Source organism: Pinus tabuliformis, chromosome 8 (genome assembly GCF_031772625.1).
Source record: "Pinus tabuliformis cultivar Carrire ecotype Pingquan chromosome 8, CPIR1, whole genome shotgun sequence".
NCBI lineage: Eukaryota > Viridiplantae > Streptophyta > Pinopsida > Pinales > Pinaceae > Pinus > Pinus tabuliformis.
The window spans coordinates 1,866,285,381-1,866,312,927 of record NC_142294.1 but is presented as its reverse complement, the minus strand read 5'-3'; the positions used below and the strand labels follow the sequence as shown (position 1 = coordinate 1,866,312,927).

The 27,547-nt window shown below is 34.1% G+C and overlaps 2 protein-coding genes across 2 annotated transcripts; both read left to right on the top strand.

Annotated features, from left to right (window-relative positions):
- The first annotated feature begins 18,995 nt into the window (after nt 1–18,995).
- LOC149243772 (lipase-like PAD4) lies at nt 18,996–24,278 on the top strand. The gene is made up of 5 exons (XM_089374615.1): nt 18,996–19,281; nt 20,216–20,540; nt 20,695–21,420; nt 21,938–22,834; nt 24,144–24,278. The coding sequence occupies exons 1-4, from the start codon at nt 19,256–19,258 to the stop codon at nt 22,814–22,816; spliced, it is 1,956 nt and encodes a 651-aa protein (XP_089230741.1). The 5' UTR covers nt 18,996–19,255; the 3' UTR covers nt 22,817–22,834; nt 24,144–24,278.
- A 164-nt stretch (nt 24,279–24,442) lies between these two features.
- On the top strand, nt 24,443–26,659 carry LOC149243771 (lipase-like PAD4). Its single transcript, XM_089374616.1, has 3 exons — nt 24,443–24,570; nt 24,717–25,421; nt 25,779–26,659. Exons 1-3 carry the CDS (start codon nt 24,544–24,546, stop codon nt 26,559–26,561), a joined length of 1,515 nt encoding a protein of 504 aa, XP_089230742.1. The 5' UTR covers nt 24,443–24,543; the 3' UTR covers nt 26,562–26,659.
- The last annotated feature ends 888 nt before the right edge of the window (nt 26,660–27,547 follow it).

The window sequence follows — 27,547 nt, the reverse complement described above, 5'->3', positions numbered from 1 at the left end:
AAAGATGAACATTTTTGGCACTTCCACTGTCAATCATGAAAAATGAAACCTATTGCAATAGGAGGCTAACAGGGATAATGATATTCCTCCCAACCACCCAAGATTAATCCAATCCACAATGAAATTCATTTTTAGTAACATCCAAAATGAAATCCACTCAAATGTGTGGCATGGTTAAACTTCAATTAGGCTTGTGGAAGAATTTAAGAAATTAACAAGGATGTTAATAGCACTTGGATCAAGGTAGAAGAGAAAGCATGGAATACATATGGACCAAAAAGCTTGGAATAAGTACGAAGGTTAAAGCATGGAAGAGGTGTAGAGGGAAAGGTGTTGCTTAAGTGTGGAGGTAAGATTGAGGCACATCATGACCTAATTAACCTAGTTTTCTAGATAAAGAAATTCCATTATATCAACAGTACCAACAAACTTAGGCAAACAAATTGTTATCTTTCACTTCTTGTGCATCTATCTAAGACTTCATTTAACATAGTTGAAAATATCCATTTAGTATAGTTGAAAATATCTGAAGACTCCATTTAGCATGTTGTCCAATCTTTCTCTTTCTTATACAACAATCCAAAAAATAGATAAAAGCTCCAAAAAGCCTTCACTAAACTTGTTGTATCTCTCTCAATGTGAATATTTTTGCTCGAGTGCCTTCTAATTTGATTTCTCCAATCACCAAACAAAACTAATGCTAAAACAATGAAAGATTGAACTTTCACCTATTCTAGATGTACAAGATGCATCTCTATGATGACTTACCACTTTGAATAACACAACAATTCAGCCACTTGAGCTATAAGTAGGTTTGTTTTGTATTTGGTTAGAATTCTCTATGGGATTTTTTTTCTTTTCTAGCCACATCATCTAACTTTACTAATTTTTCATTGATCGCTTGAATTTTGTTGGATTTATCCTACAAAATAGGGTTAGTTATTACATTAGGTGAATTCATTTATTGAATATTCTCTCATATTTGATTGCACCAGTACAAAAAACCCACCAATATTACACTTTAATGTTATGTTTCTTATCAACCAAGAGACTAGCCTTCTCCATATGTTGCTACAACTATTAATTTGTTTAAGAGTGCTCATTTCCAAACCTAGTCTCTAAGAAAATGTTTTATTATCATAGATACCTTCATGATTCACAAACAATATTCAAGCATTCTACGAGTAGATAGTTTGGGGCAAAGTAAAAAATGTCAAAATCCAACTCTTTCAACTCATCCAACACGTTCTATAAGTGGAATTGGACAATCTCTAACTTGTTTTCAAACTGCTTCCATGTTCAAAGATGGACATCTCTATCTAACATGACCTTGGAAAGATAATCCTACAACTGTATTGGATTTCGAAAGTCAATGTTAAACCTTGACTACTTTATAAATGACCTACTCCATGGCCAACCAATCCATCTACAATAGATTTATAAGATACTAATCCTACAAGATAATAATATGTTATGATTTCCTAGCTCTAGAGCCTCGCGGAGGACAATAATATAAAGACATCCTACTAGTAATGGAATGTTCTAATTGTGATAATGTATGGTCCTCCAATTCCAAATTCTCTGATTGTGGCTTGGACTATTGTGGAACCTTGGCTTCTGACGCTCCCATCAAGAAGGTTGGATCCAATACTTATTATTCCAACTATACAATCACAAATATCTAATATAAAGGATTATGAGGTTCCCCGTTGGGATTTGAAACGTCGGCAAAATTCAAACTACACTGTGGAGAATCTAAATCATCTTTTTATAAACAAAGACCACATAAATTTCAAATCTAACATTATTTCCATGTATGGAGGGGACACATGGAGTGAGATATGTTCTCTCGAAAAATCAAGGATCAAGATTGAAAGAAGAGTCGCCAACCTACAATTTCTGAAGAATTCTTCCGCTATTTATTCATCTTTCCTTTTGGTTGTTTGACTCTTCTTTCATTCATTCATTCTCTATCCTGAAGATGGATCCCCATTGGGATTTGAAACATGGACAAAATTCAAACTACATTGTGGAGAATCTGAATCATCTTTTTATAAACTATATAAGTACTAGTTTAATGTAATGGATATACTACTTCCTTATCCTAAGCTCTTGCTTCTTCCTTCTATATATCCTCCACCTATAAAGGATCATTCAAATACTAACCAAAACTTAAACCCAAACAAGGATGTTTGGGGCCCTCACTGCTATCAATTCCTACCAAACAATCTCCATTCTATAACCTATTAGTATCTAATGAGCCCCTAAATAATCTACTTATGACTATTGTTTCTTGACTCCTTTTCCTTCCATAATCCCTCCAAATATTCCTTTCTATATGTTAATCATTTACGTAGTTATCAATTATTAGCCATTTTAATTTACATTGCATTTTGTAGTGAATTGATATATTTGGCATAATTATGAGATCACAACAATGAGATATTTAGGTTTCATGAGAAACATGATTAAGAGGTATTGTTCACGTACATCATGGAATAATATGTTTTCAAATCCTATTGTACAAAAGGTTGATAAATCCTTTGCTTTAGCTTCATGTTGAATCTTGTTGATAAACTATGTTGAAGAATTTCATTATAGAATGGGTTGGTGCTATAAATACATTAGTAAGTTAAAAAGCTTGATGTAGGATAACAACTATCTCAAGGAGTAGATTGGTGCTATGGAATATGCTATAAATGCAAGCTTTATTTCTAAATCCTATTCCCAAGCATTATAGGGGTTGAGAATTGCCTCTCATCACGTGATAGAGTAAGCATGCTGAGAAATAGCTCAACCCAACGATGCATCAAATTAAGACATTACATAACTCAAATCACTTGTTCACTTCTTAGATGATTCAGAGTCTCAAGAAACAAATTTTTAATTCACAAGTATTGTGCAAGACTTAGTTAAGCCCAGACGCCCTTTGACATAAATTAATTCTTTCAAAGTGCCTTCCATCCTCAATCCCTCCCCATGAGGTTTGAACCCACGACCTAGCTAAAACTAAACCTTATGGGTTAAAAGCATTTAATTTTAATTTTAAACTTTTTAATACTCGTTTGAAAGATTACTAATCATTACATAAGATTATTTAACGAAATAACAAGCTTTATAATGGGGGATGTTCATTAAATTAGATCAATTTAAATATTTGATAGGGTGAAATGGGACTTTTTGAGATAAGTTATTATTTAAATATTTTTAGCTAAGGGTTTTTTTAATTAATTCTTTTTATTAATATTATGAAAATTTTAAAAAGTAATTAATTAAATATTAATAAAGATGAAGTGGTGCAAGTTTTCTATATAAAACTTAATAATACTATTTAACTAAATATTTTAAAAATAATAGACTTATCAAGATCTCAGTATGCATAGGCTTAAAGTCATTAAAATAATATACAATTAAATTAAAGTGGAGACGATAACACTATTCCTCCCAACCACCTAAGTTAAACCCAATTGACAATGGAATCCATTCTTGATAACATCCAAAATGAATCTACACAAATGGGTGGCATGGTAAAACTTTAAATGGACTTTTGGAAGAATTTAAGAAATCAACAAAGATTTTAAAAACACTTAGCTCTACTTTCTTAATGCTCGTTGTATAAAGAAGACATTAGGGTTTGATCTAGGGGCATCCTTCACTTTGGAAAATCCCACAACTCCCAAAATAAATTATCGTATTGATTCTTAGGAACAAGTTAGTTTTCCATTTGTTTCTTCCTAAGGGAAAGGCATGATCTGGTGTAGAGTAATTCGAAATGTAGAGGGAAAAGCATGGAGGTCTAAGGTTGAAGCACATCAATACCTAACTAACCTAGCTATCTAAATAAATGAATTCCATTACATCAATATTATCAACAAACTTAGGAAACAAAATTGATATCTTTCACTTCTTATGCCTCTGTCTAAAGACTCCATTTATCATAGTTGAAAATTTCCAAATGTCATGTTATCCAATATTCCTCTATACAACAATCCCAGATATAGATAAATATCCAAATATCATTGACTATACTTTTTGAATCTCTCTCAATGTGAATGTTGTTGCCTAGGTGCCTTCTAAACAACGTAAACTTTGAAACGGGAACTGATATTGTTACCCGTTTCATAGAGATAGCAAAAAATTGACCTGATTTTGAAAAGGGGCGATGCAGAACACACATATTTTTTTTAGAGCATAGTTTTTGGCACTTTAAATAACCAATACGATTACCCGTTTCATAGGGGTAGTAAAAACGTGACCCGATTTTGAAAAGTGGTTATGCAGAATACACTTCTTTTTTTTTGGAGCATATTTTTGACACTTTAAATTTTCTTATGTATCAAATATAAATATTTGTTTTTAAATGTTAGTGATTTTCATGCTGATTTTGAAATGTGTTGATGCAGCATACATTTTTTTTAGAAGACTTATTTTTCACACTTTAAAATTTATTATGTCCAATTTTTTTTAAATTATGATTACTTAACGAATTTTCAAGTTGTTTTATTTTTCTTTTTTTAAATGTTGATTACTTAAAAAAGCAAATATAAAAATATATATAAAAAAGACAAAAAAAAATTTATCTCATAAACCATAAAAGAATTTGGAAAAAAAACAAAATTAAAAATTTATATATAAAATTAAGTAAAAATAGAAAAATTTAAAAAAACATTAACAAAAACTAGGAAAAAAATTAAAAACAAACTAGATTAAAAAAAAAAAAAAATTAACCAAAAAAAAAATTAAAAACTAGTAAACTTAATATTAAAAACATTTAAAAAAATATGAAAATTTTAAAAATATATGTCTTTTCAAATTAAAAAAAAAAAAAAAAAAACCATTTAAAGTTTATAAAGAAATATGTATTTTTGATTTTAAAAAAATATAATTATTTTTTATTAAACTTACATTTTTTATTTAAAAACAAAAAATTAAAAAATTTATTTATTTATTTATTTTTTATTTAAAAAAAATTATAACTTTTTTTAAAACAATTTTTTTTTATGTGAAATTTTTCTGCGTAAATCACATGATATTTCATTTGTCAACGTGTTTCGAACCAACCAGTGTGGTTCATTGTCAGGACAAGTTGAAAAATCAGATCTAGATTGCATGTTAAATAGTCAAAGCTAAAACTCCAACGACTATAATTTTTGACCAGGCAATCGCCAGGACAAGTTGAAGAATCAGATCTAGATTGCAGGTTAAACAGTCAAAGCAGAAACTCCAACGTCTATAATTTTTGACCAGGCAACGACTATATTGACTAACTAACGGCTATAATAGACTAGGAAACGGCTACTTGGACCGGACACGGGGAAAAGGGGGGCAAAACTATATTTTAAAATTAAGTTAAAGTAATGGATTTAAATAATTATTAGATTAATAGTTAGTTATACTATTATTAAATTAAAAGTAAATGGGACTTATGAATTGACATAAAAAGTATTAACTATTCTATATATATATATATATATATATATATATATTAAAATAAATTAATTTAAGAATAAATCTTTAATATTTTAAATTTTAAAAATATTTCATTGTTTTTTAATTGTTAAATTATTTTAATAATAAATCGATAAAACATATTCTCATAGAACGATTTCAATATTAAAGAAATTATTTTTCTTATATTAATTAAGTTGAATTATTAGTATATAGCATAAACTAAATGCTATTAAAATATTTATATAATCAACCCATTAAAAAACAAAGGCAAAAGAGAGAGGGGATAACAAGGGGAAACTAACTAATAAGAAAATTAGAACAAGCTATAAAAAGAGGGAGGGCAGAAAGTGAAGAATGACTAAGAAGTGAGGGCTGGGACCCAACAACTACTGATCTTCCAGCCGTCTTCTCTATTGAGATTGCTCGGCCTTTTTTCAATCTCAAGGGCTTCCCTAAATTTATGGTGATGGAACTGCGAAACTCTAGCAATAACACTGGCCTCCTCGATACAAACATGATGTTTGGTTTTCTCTGCATGCTCTGCTAAAGCGGAAGACTTGGTTCTCCTATGTTTAAGGTCAGCTACGTGCTCACTAATCCTTTCATTAATGGAGCATCTAGTCTCACCAATATAGGGGGTTCCACAGGAACAAGGAATACTATAATATAAACCCCCTTCATGTCCTTAGAGTTAATAGGATCCTTCACTAATCTTAGGGACTTACGAATGGTGTTAAGGGGTCTAAAGGACAAGGGGACATTATATTTCTTAAGAATTCTTGCAATCTTATTTGTGCTCCCCTGCACAAACGGAAGATGGACACTTGGGACCCGCTCTTTCGATTCTCTTTTAGTTAGCGTAGTTTTGGCAGCTTGGAGGAAAGCTTTCCGACCCAGGTATCTACTATAACCATTTTCAACGAAGACATTAAGGAGATGGGATTTCTCTTTCTCGAAGCTCTTTTCATTAGAGATCCTTAGGGCACGAGTAGCGAGGGTGTTAAGAACACCCAACTTCTGAGCTGGGAAATGGTGGGAACTGACATGAAGATACTGCTCCGTATGTTTTTTCTTTCGAAACACTTGGTGGGATAGGGAACCATCACCATTCTTAGAAATAAGAATATCAAGAAAAGGGAGGCAACCATCGACTTCCTGTTCCATGGTGAACTTAATGGCCGAGGATTGGCTATTGAGATGATCGAAGAAGAGACCTAACTCCTCTTGACCATGAGACCAAATGACATTAGCGTCATCTACATATCTTTTCCAAAGTTTAGGCAGGAGGCAGGCCGAGTTTAGAGCCTTGGATTCAAAATCTTTCATAAAAAGATTCGCAACGACAGGGGATAGGGGTGAGCCCATGGCAACCCCACAAGTTTGTTCAAATAACTCCCTTTCAAAACTAAAAAACGTGGAAGTGAGGCAGATCTCAACTAACCGAGTGGTATCAGGATTCGTTAGGCGGTTGATCACCTTCATGGCCTCATTTATAGGGATGCAAGAGTACAGGGAGACTACATTAAAACTAACAAGAATGTCCCCAAGGTCAATCTTAATGTCCTTGAGCTCTTCAATAACGAAGAATCTCTCATAAACGATATGGATCACAGAAGCCTCAATTCAACAATTTTTCTTTTATTTAAAAAAAAAAAAAATATTTTAAACAATTTTTTTTTTATTTAAACAAAAACAAATTATTAAAAAATATGAATTTTTTTTTCACAATTTTTTTTTAAATAAAAAATACCACCCGCCCATCGCCCGTGGTTGCGCGGCCCTGGGCGGAGGGTCTGCGTGCAGACCCTCTGCCCAGGGCCGTGCCACCACGGGTGGGCGGTATTTTTTATTTTTTATTAAAAAACAAATCGTTAAAAAAAAATCATATTTTTTAATAATTTGTTTTTGTTTAACAAAAAAAAAAATTATTTAAAATATTTTATTTTTTATTTTTCTTAATATAGCCGTTGGAGGCTCTGCTCAGACTATCTAGCATGCATAGCTGGATCTGTTTCTTCAACTTGTCCTGACGATGAGCCACACTGGTTGGTTGAAACACGTCGACAAATGTCTCTCTTTATGTGATTTACGCCGAAATTCTACTTAAAAAAATAAATAAATAAATTTGTTTAAATTTTTTTTTTTAATTATATATATATATATATATATATATATATATAGATATATATATATATATATATATTTTTTTTTTTTTTAATTTTGTTTTTTTTTTTTTTCCAAATTCTTTTATGGTTTATGAGATATTTTTATTTTTTGTCTTTTTTTATATTTGTTTTTTTAAGTAATCAACATTTTAATCTTAATTTTAGTAGTTTTTAATTTTTTTTTGTTAATTTTCTATTTTTTTAAAATCTAGTTTGTTTTTAATTTTAATTTTAATTTTTTGTTAATTTTTTTTTTTAAATTCTTCTATTTTTGCCTACTTAATTTTATAAGCTTTTGTTTTGTTTTTGTTTTTTTTTTCATATTTTTGTATTTTTTTTTCTTTTGCCAATTTTTCTTATGGTTTACAAGATATTTATTTATTTATTTATGTTTTTTTTTTAAATATGTTTTTTTTTACTATATATATATATATATATAGTTTTTTAGTTTTTTAATTCTTATATTTTATAGGTTAATTTTGTTTTGTTTTTTTTTTTTGTTTTGTACATTTTTATGATTGATTTTTTTTTTTAATTTTTATTTTATGTTTTGTTTTTAGTATATATTTTAATTTATGTTTTGTTATTTTTTAAAACTTTTTTGTTTTGTGTTTTTTCATTGTTTTTAATTTTTTAATTTTTAATTTTATTTTATGTTTTCATTATTTTTTTTAAATTTTAATGTTTTTCGGGGTCATGATAAAATATTTTACGCCATTATTTCGAAATGTTGAAATTTTACCCTTGAAAAAAGGTGTTGTTTTAGCGTCAACACTTTTCATTTTGAGGGTATTTTTTGCACAGAATTTACCATTGAAAAAAAAAAAGTGTTATTCGAACATCAACACTTTGTTTTGAGGGTGTTTTTCGGACAATTTTTGCACAAAAAATTGGTTTTCACTGCCATTTTTAAAACATGTTGAAAATTTACCCTAGAAAAAAAAAGGTGTTATTCCAGCATCAACACTTTTCATTTTTAGCACTGTTTTTGATGTTTTTACGTGGTTTTTTTGGCCAGAGTTCCCGTTTCAAAGTTTACAGTTCCCGTTTCAAAGTTTACATTGTTTCTAATCCAATTTCTCAAATCACTGAATATAATTGATGCTAAAACAATGAAATATTGAGCTTTCACATATTCTAGATGTACTAGACACATCTCTTTGATGATTTGCCACATTGAATCAACAAAAAATTTAAGCCACCTGAGCCCTAAGTAGATTTTTTTTTTCATAATTGGTTACAATTCTCTATGCGAATTCTTGTCTTTTAAAACTACATCATCTAGCTCTAATAATTTGTAATCGATAAATTGAATTTATTTGAATTTATCCTACTACTCAATAGTGTTAGTTAAAGCACTGGGTAAATTCAGTTATTGAATATTCTCTCACAGTTCCTTAATTCATTGATTGCACTGCTACAAAAGACCTACTAATCTTCCACTTTAATGCGTATTATTCGACTTTCATTAGTGGATTTGTGCAACTAATCCCAAATGTTGTGTCTTAGCAACCAAGAGACTAACCATATCCCTATGTTTTTATAACCACTAATTTCCTTAAGAGTGCTCATTTACCAACTTTGTTTACAAGAAAATGTTTTATTATCACAACTTCCTCCATGATTCACAAATAATATCCAAGTATTCTAAAAGTAGATAGTTTGGTACAAAGTAAAAAATTTCAAAATCCAACGCTTTCAACTCGTCCAACATGTCCTATAAGTGGACTTGGACCATCTCCAACTTATTTTCAACCTACTTCCATGTTCAAAGTGTGAGGTCTCTATCTAAAATGACTTTTCCTAGCTAGACATACAACTTTGTTGGCTTTCTAAATTTTAACATGTCATTGTTCAATTTCAAACATTTCATGAATGGCCTACTCCATGGCCAACCAATCCATCTAAAATAGATTTATAAGATACTAATCCTACAACCTAATAATATGTTGTGATTTCCTAGTTCTAGAGCCTTTAGGTGGACACAAATATAAACAAATCATAATAGTAACTTAGGATTGTTCTAACTATGATAATGTATGGGCATCCAACTCCAAATTGTCTCACTATGACTTGTACTATTGTGGGAACTTGTCCTTTGTGGCTCTTTTCAAGAAGGTTAGATACTATAACTACTGTTCCAACTATACCATTGCAAATATCTAATATAAAGGGTTATGAGGTTCAAGTTTAACTATAGAAGTAGATTAATGTATTGGAATTACTACTTTCTTATCCTAAGCTTTTTATTTCCTCCATATATATGTCATGGAATAATAGGTTTTCAAATCCAATTATACAAAAGGTTGAGAAATCCTTTGCTTTAGCTTCATGTTGAATGTTGTTGACAAACTTATGTTGGAAAATTGAAATATAGAATGGGTTGGTGCTACAAAATACATTATAAAGTTAAAGAGCTTAATGTAGAATCACAACTATCTTAAGGAATAGATTGGTTCTATGGAATATGTCATAAATGCATGGTTTATTTTTTAATCTTATTGTCTAGCATTATAGGGGTTGAGAAGTGCCTCTTACCACATGATAGAGGAAGCATTATGAGCAACATCTCAACATAATGATGCATCAAATAAAGTAATTACATGACTCAAATCACTTGTTCACTTCTTAGATAATTCACCCTCCTTTTTTTCAGTGCTACAAAATAATTTCATAGCATTGGTTTAATTTTCACTGTTGAGCTACTATAGAATAATTTCGTAGATTTGTTCTCTATGAAAAAATTTAGCAGCGCTCTTTAAAAATTTTGTATTGTGAATTTCAAGAAGGTGAAATGACTCAACGCTCTGCAAAATCGACTTTCCACGGGCTTGGCCTACTCCCTAACATAGGGAATAATCCTACTTACCTTTCTTCATCAAGGATTGCATGCTAGCTCAAATTTCATGGTCAAAAATCCAATTCAAAGGATGTCAGCACATTCGAAACATGGTACTCCATTTCAATGCTCAATTCACTACAAATACCTCATGTTCCCACTCTTGAACACTGTGACCTCACATTCCCACTCCTGAACATTGTGGCACATTCCTTTGAGGGTTGTGAGAACATTTCAATAAGAATACACAAAATATATGAACAAGCCACAACGATTAAGGCTTCAATGCTCATATTCTTAGTGTAATTCGATTGAACAAGTACAATTTTTTAAAAATAAACAACACACAAGAATAAAATTGTGATTAGCAACAATTCATAAGCAGACATTGATTTGCTTCAAACACCAGACTTCGATTCAATTCAAAACCACACCAACTTACAGTCCCATTGGCCATTCAATTACACCATTCACACAAAAAACACTTCCTTGTCACACAAAAGGAAAGTACAATGATTTGCAATCTACAGGACTACAATTTCACAAAGAAAGAAACGAGTACACTCTTCTCCTCGTCTCTTTTTTTTCTTCCAAGAACTCATTCTCTTAAAACAAAAAATAACATGGGACAACCAAGACTCTCAAGAGATGAGTCGTTTCATATTCTCTACAAAACAAATGAAACTAAAAAACCATATTTACAATAGAAAATATCTCCTCCACTTATTATAAATAAATAAAAACTCCCCCTAAATTAAACATTCAAAATTTCTAAACAAAGATTTCCCACCGAACATTACCATGTGACCATACCATCACATTGAACTCTCCAGGGGCTGCAGGTAGGATAACCACCGTCACGTCAAGGCATTGGCAGTCTTCTGCTGAACTTTCCATTCTGCAACTAGAAGATTGAGGATATAGTTAGAGTGGGGATATAGTTTTTTAATTATGATGATTTATATTTGTTTACTGAAGTGCTTTCTACTAGGTTGCAATAGTTATTTCTTTGCCTTAACCACAACCTGTTGTAGAGGTAAGAAATCATGTTATAATTCCTCTCTAGCAGTGAATTGTTTGTTTATAGGGATTTTTCTTTTACAACCTATAATTTACATTTGTAATAAATTTGTATTTGTAAATAAATTGAGAATTTTTACTCTGCTCGGTAAATTTGTTTATAATCTCACTCATATTCCCTGAGAGTTGATTTAAGTGATGGAGATTTCGTTTTTTCTTGACATTGGTTCCCTTTACAACAATGGTAACACTTTTATGAACTGCAACCACTAAAATATAGAAGGTAATAGTTGGCCTTAGTCCCTTCTTCAATGTTTAACACAATTTTTTTCTGAGCATTCTGAAAAGTTCATGAGTTGCAGACAATTTTTTTTTATGGATTATCTTTATTTTCTAAAATATAAATTTATATGGGTTTCAAATCCATAAGGTCCTTCTCCTTCGATGTAAATGAAACTTTGCTGGGTTTTTTTTGTTCTCCTACTAACAAGGTCGCTTTGTTGTTTGTTATTTTTGCAAGTAATATATATATATATATAGTTATTTTGTTAGGGTAATTCTTTTTTTTTACAAACAAATTAAAAATATTAATTATAATTTATTTATTTTTATTGTGTGAATTAAGTAGACTAAATATTATATTATATCAAAAAAATATGATAACAAGTTATGTGTGTGTATGATTGGTTTGCCACTAGCCTAGATCTGGCTTACTTCGGATCTATCAAGCGCTGAGAGGGATCAAACTTCTCGAGGTGCAAACCATTGGCTCTTTTATATAGAAAATTAGGACTCAAGTAGAGATTGCATCCATTGACACAACTCTTTTTTATTGCAAGGACTAGAATGGCTCCGAGATCTGTAGGTTAGAAAGTTTTTCCCCTTTAGTGTGGCGTTGTGCATCCCATAAGGTAACATTAATGATGTGTCAGGCCAGGGTAACTCCTCATTTGAACGAGAGAAAACTCTGATTGATATTTATTCATTAGCTAGTACTTTATTTATACAAATACAAAACGGATCAGTTCATCTTCTAGATGACTGTCCGGCTTCACCTCATCCGTTTCGGATTAGGTGTCAACATTCCCCCCCTTAATCTGAAGGGATGTTGGTGAGTCCAAGCATCATTCTGAATCTTTCAAGCTTTTCTCTTCCAAGCGCTTTGGTGAAGATGTCTGCAATTTGCTCGTTTGTGGAACAATGACGGAGATGGATTGTTTTGGCCTCAACATGATGTCGGATCAGATGATATTTAGTATTGATGTGCTTAGTACGATCATGGAACTTTGGGTTCTTGGCCAACTTTATTGCAGATGTGTTATCAATCATGAGTGGAGTTGATTGTATTTGTTTTACCTGCAAATCTTCAAGAATTTTCCTGAGCCACACAATTTCTTTCGTTGCTTCAGCTGCTGCCACGTATTCTGCTTCTGTTGTGGAATCTGCTGGTACTGATTGTTTGCGTGATCTCCAGGAGACAGCTCCTGATCCAAGACTCATAGCATATCCTGAAGTAGATACCCCAGTTTCTTTGTCTCCATCGAAGTCTGAATCAGAGTATCCAATCAAGTTGAAGTCGTCCACCTGTGTATACTTGATTCCAATGTCTTGAGTTCCCTTCAAGTACCTTAGGACTCTTTTTGCAGCAGACCAATGTCCCTCACAAGGCCTTTGCATAAACCTGGAGAGGATTCCAATAGCAAATGAAATGTCTGGTCTGGTAGTAGTGAGGTAGATGAGACTTCCTACAAGCTGTCTATACTTAGTTGCATCCTCAAATTCCTTTCCTTCAATAGATGTGAGCTTCAAGTTTTGTTCCATTGGAGTAGAAAGGGGATTGCACTCTGTCATGCCAAATCTGTATAACAAATCTCTAATGTATTTCTTTTGAGAAAGAAATATGGACTTTGGGTGTTGGGTTACTTCAATGCCAAGATAGTAATGAACATAGCCCAAATCAGTCATTTCAAAAAATTTTCCTAATTCTTTATTTATGGATGCAATATAGCTTTCATTGTTCCCTGTCATTAAAAGATCATCTACATATACCACAAGATATACAACTATTTTGCCAACTTTCTTGACAAATAAAGTTGCATCATCAAGATCAAAATGATTGAAGTTGAGTTTCAGAAGATGCTCAGTTAGTTTTTCATACCAGGCTCGTGGTGCTTGTTTGAGGCCATACAAGGACTTCACAAGTTTGCATACTTTGTGTTCATGTCCTTTCACAGAAAATCCTTCAAGCTGGGACATAAAAACGTTCTCTTTTAGATCTCCATTCAAGAATGCAGTTTTTACATCCATTTGATGGACTTTCCAACCATTCTGAGCAGCTAGTGCAAAGAGTGTCCGGATGGTGGCCCATTTTGCTGTGGGAGCAAAAGTTTCCTCATAATCGACCCCTTCCTTCTGTGCAAAACCTTTTGCCACAAGCCTAGCTTTGTGCTTGTCAAGTGAGCCATCAGCTTTGTACTTGTTCTTGTAGACCCACTTGCAGCCAATTGGTTTGGTTCCAAATGGAGGATCAACCAGCTTCCAAGTGCCATTCTTTATGAGGGCATCATACTCCTTCTGCATCGCTTCTTTCCATTCATCATGAGAAGCAGCTTCTTTGAAGGAAGTTGGTTCAAAATCTGTAGACAAGTTCAATTCACAATCATAAGTAACATCCATATCAACAGGTGAATTAGAGTTATCTACATCACCTCCATCTTGTCGGTTTGAATTTTTGGTTCCTGTTTTTCCAATTTCATCAGGATGAACACTTTCAAGTGTCTTTGTCAGCCACTTTGGGGGACCTTTCTGAGATGGTCCAGGCTATTCTGTTGATTGAGTTGGGTTTGAATCAAGATTGAGTCTCCCAATTCTATCAATTACATCACTTAAAGCATCATCCGTTGTTGGAGTGTCATGCAAGGGAGATTGTTCTTCAGAAGAAGATTCCACATGTTGATCTAGTATAGGAATCCCCCCTTCAAGATGTGGAATCTGATTATCAAACTCTTGAAATGATTTCGGTTTTGTGAATCTATCCAAGCGATCAAGTTGCCGCTCAACAACACTGTCAGATTTGGATGATTCAAGAAAAATGACATCTCTAGATAAAACAAACTTTTTATTTACTTCATCATAAAGGTGGTATGCTTTAGATGTGTTTGAATACCCCAGGAAGATACACTTACGACTTCTAGCACCAAGTTTGTTTCTATGTACCTTTGGTATTAAAGCATAACAGGTGGAACCAAATATCCTGAGATGTTTTACCGAAGGAACATGTCCATACCACAATTCATAAGGAGTCTTGTTTCTTATAGCACTAGATGGACATCTATTCTTTATATATGCAGCACATAGAACAGCATCAGCCCAAAACATTGTCTTTACATTTTTGAAGAAAAGCATGGATCGTACCATATTCAAAATTGTTCTGTTCATTCTTTCAGCTACACCATTCTGTTGAGGATTATAAGGCACAGTTGTTTGATGTTTAATCCCATGTTGGCGAAGATAGTGTTCAAATTCATTTGATGTATATTCTTTTCCATTATCAGTGCGAATAGACCCAATATGAGATTGTGCATCATTTTCAATCCATTTATGAAAATTCTTGAATGTTTGAAAAGCATCAGATTTGTTCTTCAATAAGTAAACCCAACACATTCTAGTGTAATCATCAATAAATGTCATGATATATTTATTTCCATTTGCAGAAGAAACAGGCATTGGACCACATAAATCTGAATGAATAAGTTCAAGCTTCCTATGTGCTCTTGAATGTGAATCATGAAAAGACTGTTTGCTGTGCTTTCCTAGAATGCAAGCATCACATTGTTTATGTTTTCTAGGAATTGTAGGCAAACCAGCAACACCATTTTTCTTCAACAAGTGGAGACTATCATAGTTTAAATGTCCAAATCTAGCATGCCATAATAAACTTGATGGAAGTGCACCTTCTTCATGATGAGAAATATATGAGAAATGCTGTGCATGAGCAGAGGTTCCTTGCAGTTTAAGGAGTCTTTCTTCTTCTATACCCCTCATGACAAGTGAGTGGTCAGATGCCTTTCTTACCTCAAGCTTGCCATCAAACATGTGAATGGAGTGACCTTACTGGCGGATGTGGACCAGGGACAGCAAGTTTCTCTTCAGCTGTGGGAGATATAGAACATGATCCAGAAGAAAGTCTGGAAGACCAGGCAGTTTAAGCCTGATTGTGCCAAGCCCTGATGGCTTGATTTTTGATTGATCTGCAAAGTATACTGCTCCATCAACATTGTTAGTGAAATCTTCAAAGAAATCTCTCCTGTGAGTCATATGACAGGTTGCTCCTGAATCAAGCAACCAGTCATTTTTCGAAGAAGCAAGTGAAGCATTAAACAAATCTTCATTTACTCCAATATTACATTGTGCCTCAATATAGTGAGCAGATTCAGGTGCTTTACCTTTGTCTGAGTCATCAGTTTTACCTTTCTGCTGATTTCTTCTCTGCTCAACTTTGTCCCATGGTAGCTTGCATGTAGAAGCATCATGTGATCCATTTCGTTTGCAGTGAATGCAATGCAGATCTGCCTTTTCTGCTTGAGAATGTCTGCCCCCCCTGCCTCTGAAGTATCTTCCTCTTCCTCTTCGTCCACCTCTTCCTCTTGCAGAATCTTGAGCAGGATGCTTTTCTTTGTGAGCAAGGCAAACAGTCTCTTCAGAAGATTCAGGGACTGTTTTCTTTCCAAAGGCTTTCTCTCTTTCAGCAAAATTTTTCACAAGAGAGTCAAAGGTTATATCTTTAAGGTTTCCATTTGCTTGTAAAGACTCAAGATAATTGGAGTAGGTAGGATAGAGTGCTTTGAGAAAGGCAATAAGAGAGATATCCAGCTCAACCTTAGTGGATTTTATATCATGCAATATAGACTTTATTTCAGATGCAAGAGCAAGAGGATCATTATTTTTCAGTTCAAGAGTGAAGAGTTTAATCATGAGCTGAATAGCTTCAAGTGCAGAATGTGTATCATAGAGTTCTTTCAGCTTTTGTAAAGCTTCAAAGGCAGTGGAATAGCAGGAAATATGACGACTTACTTCCTCATTGACAGATGCTGCGATCGATGCAAAGGCTTTGCTGTTCTTGTTTTCCCAAATGGCGAGTTCTTTGTCTGATGTGGGCTGCACAGGGTCTCTGTCTTCTTCTCCGACACACACACCTTTCCACAGCTCATTGTAGATAAGGGTGTGTTTTACCATCCGAGACCATTCAGAATAGTTCTCCTTGCCAGTGAGAACTATTCCGACCATAGAAATGATTGAATGCATTCTGTGAAAAAAAAATATCTCTGCCAAAAACACTTCTGTTGAGAGAGAGAAAAAAAAATCCTTATATGATAGCCTTATGCATTTTATTTTCCTTTAACCTTCCATAGCATATATATATCACTGCTCACATATATATCACAGTTCAACAAAACTAGGGCGCTCACTGCTTACATATATAAATATCTCAACAAAAAACCTAGGGCGCTCACTGCTTTACATATATCAATATATTACAAACGAGGGCGCTCACTGCTTTACATACATCAATATATCACTGTTTAAAAAAGAGGGCGCTCCTATGACTTGACTATATCAGTTTTCAAATCCCGCAAAAATTGATGCTCAGATTACAAAAAAAATATATTTCAGGTACCACACCACCTCTTCGTTGCCACAGATGTCTGGCAATGAATTGCTGGAATGAATGCTGGATTGTTGGATTGATACCACACTTCCGCTGCGCAACTTTGTTCTTACCACAGTTTACAAATAACCCAGCATCAAATACATTCAGAACGCAACTTCAATACATTAACGCAGCAGCAAATACATTAAACGCAGGCTTACAAATAACCCAGCATCAAATACATTCAGAACGCAGCAAATACATTAACGCAGCAGCAAATACCATTCTCAATACATCAACGCTGGATACCATTCTCAATACATCAACACTGGATACTATTCTCAATACATCAACGCTGGATACCATTCTCAATACATTAACGCTGGATACCATTAACAATACATTAACGCTGGATACCATTAACGTTGGATACCATTCTCAATACATTCAGAACGCAGCGCTTTATAATAGAAAACGATACCTCTGTTCTTACCAAGATACCACTGTTCTTAATAAAAAACGCAGTCACAATTTAAGACAGTCTTAGGAGGATCAATAACAGACCATATCAATCATCGTATTGAAATGAAATCATGGTGAAAAGAAATGTATCAACGCTTCCATACATCGATACCATGGAGCAACTTACAACCAAATGCAGCCAATACCACAGTTCTTTACAGTCATAACAAACGCAGACTCAGTCAAAGTATATACCCACAGCTCTTTAAAAACGCAGTCTCAGTCTTCAGAAGAGCAATGACGCAGCGAAATTACACAGTCATATCAAATGCAGACACCAGCGATTACCTGGAAACGCATACCATTTTGTTTGAATGGAATGAGGTAGGTTGAGCAGAAACGCATCAACGTACAGTTCCACGGACAGAGGGCGCAGTCTGCATGTCAGAACAGAGGGCGCAGTCTCATGAGAGGGCAGTGTCAGTCTCAGAGGCGTTCAGGTCAGAACAGACCAGGAGTTACAACTAATTTGGGACCTGTGCTCTGATACCATGTCAGGCCAGGGTAACTCCTCATTTGAACGAGAGAAAACTCTGATTGATATTTATTCATTAGCTAGTACTTTATTTATACAAATACAAAACGGATCAGTTCATCTTCTAGATGACTGTCCGGCTTCACCTCATCCGTTTCGGATTAGGTGTCAACATGATGTACCTTGACATGTAGCACAAAGACATAATTTACTTCCACATTCCCATCTCCTCCTTTTGGCATTCCTTTACACCCCTTGATGCAATTGCTAGTGTATATATATATATAACAACTAATATATAAATAATCCACTGTCTACTACAAAAATACCAAATTAATAACTATTTCTATATAAACCAGCAAAATAAATACCTATACAGGAAGAATCTAGTCTTTACTCTTAAATATATACAATCTTATCAAATTTAATGGGGAAGAAAACCACTCGTTTTATCAAATTTAATGGGCAAAAAAACCACTGACTTTTCTAACGCGGGAAGTAGTTTCCACTCACTTTTATAATGGGGAATTTTCAATAAAATATAATAAAATATTATATATCTTTTATATTTATAATAAATGAATATTTTTATTTAAAATAAAAAATGAAATAAATTTGATAACCATTTATATTTTAAATAAAGCGTCAATTAGCAAAGAAACTTATTACTTTAATTTAATGAAGGATATCTATCCTACTCGCAGGAAATATATTTTCTTAATCATTAGATCTATTTCAAAATATTATCTGAATACATACCTTAAAAGTTAAGTATAAAATCATATAACTCCAACCCTGTGATGCTCATCGCGCATTATCGGAACGTGGGGTGCTACCAAAAATTCCTTGAAACCATTGGCTATACTTCCCTCTTTTCACATTGGCTGACGGCTCTGCCCATCTGAACGATGACTGTATTGACGGTGACAAGTACGATTTTCTACATTCCACAGCTGGTCAAGGTCTGAGTTTCTCCGCGTTTTTCCTGGGTAGGTTGCTTCTGGACTTCTTCCCCTCTGTTCCTGGGTAGGTTGCTTCTGGACTTCTTCCCCTCTGAAACAACCTGCATACATTTCAGTGCTTAAATCCATAGCCAATGTGAAGCAAAACAAAGCAAGCAGCAGTAACAGACCATGGCAGAAGAATCATCAACGCCACTGTAAGGATAAGCTTGGCATCTTTCTCTTTTCCTGAAATTTTTATGATATAGTTGTTTTCTTTACATTTTGATAAAGACATTTTTGTGTTCATGTTTGAAGGGAGTCAGGCAAAGCACTAAGCATTAGCCTTTAGCAGGGATTTTTGAGGAGATGAAGATTGGATGTTTTAAGGAAGTTTACGGTGTCTGTGGGGGGAATTTGGACTTCTGTGGTGGGTAAAATTTTAGTATTTTTTGAGACTGGTCTTTGTCCTTGGGGATGGCTCTTCCTTGCATTCCAGACTCTGGGTCTGTGATGATAGCTTCTCACCATTCATTTCCTTGCTAATGCTCAGGAGTATTTTCTGCCTATGACAGCCGTGGGTTCTGGTCTTCCTTAGGTGGAGGCAGAGGAGGCCAGGGGTGATTTTAGTAATGGGAGTTTGATTTAGTCCAGTAAAGGCAGATCCAATAATTTGGTCTTTGACCTGTTCTTCCTGAGGTGCAGGCAGAGGAGGCCAGGGGTGGTCTTAGTAATGGGAGTTTGATTTAGTCCAGTAAAGGCAGATCCAATGATTTGGTCTTTGATGTGCAGATTTTAGCAAGCTAAGTGGTTTTAGGGTGCTAGACACCTCAATTATTCCATTTAGAAGCTCTGTGTCTGTATGTGTAATCTTCTGCAGTGTTTTTGCATTGTTGCTCTTCTTATCTTCATCTCAGGTAATGAATGCATTATTGTATATTTGGTCATCTCCTTCATTGTCTCCTGATCTACAAAAATGTGTAAAACTGGCATATAACGCACACAATTCTGATTTGAGAGGCTTTCAGACCCGACTTGTCCGTTGTCCATATCCCCTGACTCACAGAACTTTTCAATTTTTTTGCACTCAATTCTAGAGGAATCCATACTCGCTTGCCCAGACGGTACTAATTTACGGATGTGTTCTTGCAGGTTCACTGTGGGTCACGAGAATGCAGCTTTTCTTGCTTCATGCGAAATACTGTCGAAGGCTTGGGAAGAGTCGCAACTTGCAAAAGATTCAGAGAGTTTTAGTGTGAAGGAGCAGGAAGACTTTGTATATGTTGCCTTCCCTTCCTTTCATAAAATAGAAAGTTTCACCGTCAAAGGGAACAAATATGGGGAGGGCAATATACAAACTAACAACAAGGTATTCTCGGATTCCCTCAAGGGTAATGATGACAAACCAGCACTGGTCCATCAAGGAGCTCTTAAGCTGTTCCTGGATATTATGGAGAAAACAGATTTCCAAGCACAGGTAAATTGATTTTTCTAGATACAACTGTCTGGACAAAGTGCCCTTAATTTCACAAAAAGAGGGTTTACTTGTTCACTCATTATAGATGAAATTATAGAAATTCAAAGAGAAAAGTAACATTGTGTTGATGTATTCCATGATCTATCAGTTGCAGATTTATATGGACTCCGAACAAAGGAAACTCAAGCCCATTATATTTGTGGGGCATTCCTTAGGAGGGGCAGTTGCAACCTTGGCTACATTATGGGTACTGGAAAAGAGGCTAAGGCAAAGTTCTCCGTTTTGTATCACTTTTGGTTGCCCTTTAGTGGGAAATGAAGTACTTGTTGAAGCAGTTGGTCGTGAGAATTGGGGAGGCAACTTTTTGCATGTGATTTCCCAGCATGATATTGTTCCTCGGATGCTCCTTGCACCGGTTGAATCCATTGCTGAGCCTTTGACTGCTATCTTGCCGTATTGGCATGGCAAAGTCGCTGATGTTTCTATTGAAGATGCTTGTAGGACTCTTCTTAGAAGTGTCCTGCAGTATACTGCTACAGTGGCATACTATGGAGTTGATTCAAGGGGATCAGATGGGGTTATAAAGAGAAGCCCATACAAACCTTTTGGTACTTGTATGTTTTGCTCAAACCATGGAGCAGCTTGTATTGAGAATTCTGAGACCGTTTTGATGATTCTTCGTTTAACAATGCAGAGCCATGAAAAGCTTTCTGATATTATTGTACGGGACTGGTTTTCAGAGCATATAGGATATGGTTCTGTTTTGAAACATGTCATAGAAAACTCCATAAGTGGTAAAAGATCTGCCAAATCTGATACCGAATCCTCTTACGAGATGGGAATCTCAGTGCAATTAGAAGCTATTGGTATTGAACCTCAGGTAATACCGAAAATTCCTTTTTGATTAACATTTGAAAGAAAAAAAAAATGTAATTGTGTTTTTTTATATCAGTAAATATGTCTAAAATGTATGAGAAGTATAAAAGTACAGCTAGAATAGCTAGAATGGGCTTACTGGTTATGAACATGTGTTTGGTTGTAATGAGTGATACTTTGGTTGTAAGGAGTGATACTTTAAATCCAAAAAAAGGTTTAAATCCATTAACTTTAGTAGTCAAGTGAGTGCAAAGTTGTATACGATGATATTATTGGGCCTCATTTGATATTAGTAAAGCCACAAATTCACACAAAGGGATCCCCCACCATGGCCGTAGAGCATCTCCCTTCTCGAGATGGAACAACGCTCTTAGGCTGGCCTTTTCAGCTTTCTTCATGCTAGTTTATTACTGTATAAGATCTGATATAAGATTTTACTGTAGCGTTGGATTGATCTTTCCTGCTGCTCTTTTGAATTTTATTTTCAGGCACAGTAATCCTTGTTTGAAATGATTGTGCAGAATCATCATGCACAGCTTGCCCTACGAAAAGCTGGAGAAACTGGAAAGAGGTATAACACAAATGTTCGTAGGCTACCTATTGAGTTAAGCCTGAACCAACGTCTTATGGTAGAGATTGAATGGTATAAAGAGGGTTGTGAGAAGAATAGTGACATCCGATGTCATGATCCCTGCATCGGATATTATGATACCTTCAAGTGGTTTGCCAACCCTCGGGATATCTGTGTTGATAGGAATAGGATAAAGCTCGGGGATTTTTGGGATGGCGTTATTGAAGCATGGGAGGGTAATGAATTGCCAAGTGATTTCCAATTCCAAAATAAGTGGATAAATGCTGGCAATACATATAGAAAACTGGTAGAGCCTCTGGATATTGCATCTTATTATCGCACAAACAGCAATGGCAACTATCTTTCAGATGGAAGACACAATCGCCATAAAGTTCTTCAGAAATGGATGGAAGCGAAAGAAAAAGCTCGCGGTTCAAGAGGTCAACGACCCCGCACAAAGCCTGCATCCCTCACCCCGGATTCGTGCCTTTGGGCACATGTAGAAGAGGCTCGGAAAGACCTGGAAAATCTAAAACAAGGCCAACACGAAAGCCTACAAAAGCTTGAAATGTTTGAAGAGTATGTAACAAAGATGGAAAAGAATCGCAGCATTTCTCGAGACGTTTTTCTTGAAGGAAGCAGCTTCATGATGTGGTGGAAGGCATGGAAAGAGTATAAGATGAATCAATCCCCTGATTGGAGCTCTCCTTTATGTCAGATAATGGAAAACCTTAATGTCTCCTTCGAACATAGTATGACGTGGTCCAGAGCATTGAAAACGTACGAGAGATCCATGGAGCCCACCTTCCGAATCGAGCCTTCCAAGTAACATTTTGACCATTGGCGGGTAAGCTTTTTAAAGGATGAAGACTGATTGTTTTCTAGGGTTTGACGTGTTGGGGAGAGAAACTTCGCATTTGGTAGTGCCCATAATCATAAAGACTATCTAGCAATTAGTAAGTTATTAGACGTAACCATTAAAAAAAACCTTTAATAAAATTTGAAATATTATTCATACATTATTGTTAATAAAATTTGAAATATTATTAATACATTATTGTTATAATTAGTGGGTAATTATTTTAATTTTTTTTTATAATATTTTATTGATAATGATGATAGTTAATATCCATAAAATCAGGATTAGATTTTACATCTTAATTTTGACAATAAATCACATTAAACAATTTGAAAGAAAGTGACAAATATTTATAAATATTATTTTACTCGCAAAAAATTCGCTGAAAAAATATGAATAAAAAACTTAATTCAGAAAATATACATATTTTTATAAAATTTGTATTTTATTTATTTATTAATATAGAATGCTAATCGAAGTTTATTTTTTATTTTTATTTTTCGAAATAGGTGATAACGATTTTAAATTTTGTAATATATCAAAGTCGGACGATATTATTAAAAATAAACCGAAAAAAATTCATTTTTTTATTGCTGATGCGAATTTCAATGTGTTTTAAATTCAGACCTCCAATCACATCCTAACATTAATGTGTGTCAACGATGGGGTTACCGGTTGGAGCCCTGGGCTGCATTGATTCAAAATAAAAATACTGGCTTAAAGCCTTTGGAAATATTGTAAGTTAATTTTTTTTTTAACGAAGAAAATGAATATTTAGAAAAAAGATATTTAATATTAAATTTTAGATTTTTGTGATTTATATTATAAATAAAAATATCTTTCAAATTAATTACATCATTAAAATTTCATTAATTATAAAAACATTCTCATTTACAATATTAATATATTTTTTTCAAACTTCTTCATGTTGTTTGTTTTTATGGATAAATGATGCTATTGAACTTCTAATTTTGAATGGGTTGTGGTAGAGGGAATGGCGTGTAATTGGTATTGGAAATGTTTTTAATTTTGTTTTTATTTTAGAACTTATATTTGATCAAATATAGATATAAACCGCTAATGGATACGTACAGCATTGTATTATATCATGTCCATATCTATGGATCTACGGAAACGTGGAAAACTCATAAATTGAGAAAGATTCAGAGTTGACTTGTCCGTATCTCTTGATATGCAAAACATTGGAAGTTCCACGTATTCACTGCACAGTTCTAAACCGAGAGGGACCCATGCTTGGGTGTCCATATGGCGCTAATGCGTAGAAATATGCTTGCAGGCCTGCTAATATTCAGGAGAGTTCAACGTATCTTCCTTCAAGTGGATTACAGTTCCAGGCTTCGGAAAGGTCATGTTTAGCAATCAACTCGGAGAGCTTGCGCCATTCTGTCGGTCAGGAGACTGCAACTTTTCTTGCTTCGTGCGGAATACTGTCCCAGGCTTGGGAAGAGTTATGTCTTGCAATCAATTCAGTGAATTTTAGTCTGAATGAGCATGAAGGGGTTGCCTATGTGGTCTTCCCTTCATTTCATGATATAGAAAGTTTCATTGTCAAAGACAGCAAATATGGAGCGTGCAATATACAAACTGACAACAAGGTCTTCTCTGGTTGCCTCAAGGGTAATGATGATCAACTAGCCCTCGTCCATCAGGGAGCTCTTAAGTTGTTGTTGCATATTATGGAGAATACAGATTTCCATGCAAAGGTAAATTGACTATATCAAGTACAAATGTTAGGAGAAAGTGAACTTGGTTTTATAAAAATAGTATTTACTTTTATAGCTTCTAGAAATCCATTTTTGGAGTTCAAATGAAAAGTAATATTGTATGGATGTATTTCATGACCAAACAGATGAAGATTTATACGGATTCAAAACAAAGGAAGCTCAAACCCATTATATTTGTGGGTCATTCCTTAGGAGGGGCAGTTGCAACCTTGGCCACGCTATGGGTACTGGAAAAGAGACTGAGGCAAAGCTCTCCTTTTTGCATAACATTTGGCTCCCCTTTAGTGGGAGATGCAAGACTTCTTGAGGCGGTTGGTCGTGAGAACTGGGGAGGCAATTTTTGTCACGTGGTTTCCAAGAACGATATTGTTCCTCGGGTGCTCCTGGCACCATTTGAATCAACTGCTGAACCCCTGAATGCTCTTTTGCCTTACTGGTTGGCCAAAATAACCAATGACAGGAATGACGGACCTGATTTTTTAATTCAGGATGCTTATAAGGCTCTTCTTCTATCTGTATGTGAGTCAGATACCAGCCCATATAAGCCTTTTGGCACTTTCATGTTTTGCTCAAGCAATGGTGCGGCTTGTATTGCAAACTCGAAGACAGTTTTAGAAATGCTTCTTTTGACAATTCAAAGCCAAGAAACTTCTTCCGAAAAGAGTAGACAGGACTGTCTTTTAGAGCACATACGGTATGGATCTATTTTGGAACATGTAATACAAATCTCCACAAGGGGGATAATGGGGATAAGTGCAAATTCCAATTCAGAATCTTCGGACGAAATGGGAATATCCTTGGAGCTGGAAGCTGTTGGAATTGGAGCGCAGGTAATCCTCAATTATTTTTGAAAAAAAATAAAAGAAAACTATATCTATTTTTCAATTATGTTTTCTATTAAAACTATTTTTTATATTTGTAAATTGTTTAATGTACTGGCATATAATTATTTTTACTCCTGGGATTTATTAAGTAAAAAATTTAGAGCTTCATATCTTATATCCTATCAATTTTCCTATAAGGCCAATATATACTTCGTATGCTAGTAATCGGGTGAGATTTGATACTGGATTTTATTATAGCATCGTTTTATTGTTTTCAATAATTCTGGTCTTTATCTTCTTACTTTAACCACACTAATCGATGATTCAAATGTGTTTTCCAATCGGTAATGTCAATTTGTGCAGAATGATCATGCACGGAAAGCCATACAACAAGCAGGGTATATTGAAAACAAACACAACACAAAGGTTACTAAACTAGCTATTGAACTAAGGCAGCAACAATGTGCTATGGCAGAGCTCGAGTGGTATAAAGAGCTTTGTGAGATGGAAGAATTATTTTATTATGACTCCTTCAAGAACAGGGAAGATGATATGGATGCCCGTGCTAATTCGCTCAGGTTAAAGCTGGGGGAGTTCTGGGATGAAATTATTGAAATGTGGGATATGCATGAGTTGCCAAGCGATTTCCAATCCCAAAACAAGTGGATAAATGCTGGCAATACATATAGAAGGCTTGTAGAGCCTCTGGATATTGCACATTATTATCGTACGTGTCAGGGAAACGACAACTATCTTTCAAATGGCAGACCCAATCGTCATAAAGTTCTTCAGAAATGGATGGAAGAGAAAGAAAAAACTAGCGGCCCTGTACCATCTCTCTCAAGAAAAAAAACTAGCAGTCCTCTCAAAAAGATACCATCTCTCTCTCGGGATTCATGTTTTTGCGCGCATGTAGAAGAAGCATTGAAGGACTTTGAACATCTCCAACGAGGCGAATACGGAAGGCTAAAAAGTCTCGAAGAGTTCGAACATTATGTGACAAGGATGATTGAAGAGCGGGGCGTTTCTTCGTATGTGATTGCAAGAATAGGAGCAGATTCAGCTCCTTCATCCTCGCACCGTCTTTCCTCCGGATCGCCACTCCAAGTTTTAAGAATCAAAGTGTCATCTCCAAACACGTCTTAAAAGTTCGAAGTGTGGAAGGGGAGCAGCATTGAGATGGAGATACATTCAGTGATATATGTTTATTGTGAAATAAGTTTAATTATTAATAATTAATAGGTGATCGTAGTTATTTAATTTCCATAAAATATTTCTGAATATTTTTAATATTTTACATGATAAAAATAGAATATTTTTAACATAATATTTTTTAATTTAAAAAATTTGTTTGTATTTTAAGATATTTGTATTTTTAGAAATATTTAAGATGGATCTAGGTTGGTTTAAGTCTTTTTTTAAATAAGCTATATTCCATATGAATATCATGGGCAATATCATAGGTTCTCATAAACTTGGAGTTAAAAAAAGGAGTTGTCTTTAGTGCGATTTTTTGGATTTTCCGGTGCCCCAATCCTGTGGAAAAATTTGAGGTGAAATCTTGATTTGTGTTATTTAAACTAGTTTTTTGACTATATATATAGATTGACCACCCTCAAAAACCCCTAGGGCACTTTGATTGTGCACGTGTGAAATCTTGATTTGTGTTATTTAAACTGGTTTGTATATATAGATTCAACACCTTCAAAAACCCCTAGGGCACTTCCATTGTGCATGGGTTACCCATCAAGCTTCTGATTTCAATAAATTCTTGCAGGATTTTAGAGAAAGTAGACTAGAAAAACCCACTGGAAAAACTTCCAAAAACTCTCACTAAAAACAACTTGCTAAAAAACTACCAATAACTTAACCAAGTCTAGTTTATTTTAATAACATGTTTTTTATTTATTTCAAATTTACCTTACCTACACAACAAAAATTAAATTAATTTTTTTTTTTTTTTTAACATAATATTTTTTTTTTTTTATTTTAATCTAATCAAAATATTTATAAGACGAAACAAAACATTACAACAGCTCTATCAAAATACCTTTCAACCCAATAATAACAAAAAAAAAATCTATATATTAATTTTATTAAATAAATAAAATATATTAATGTCAATCTATTTA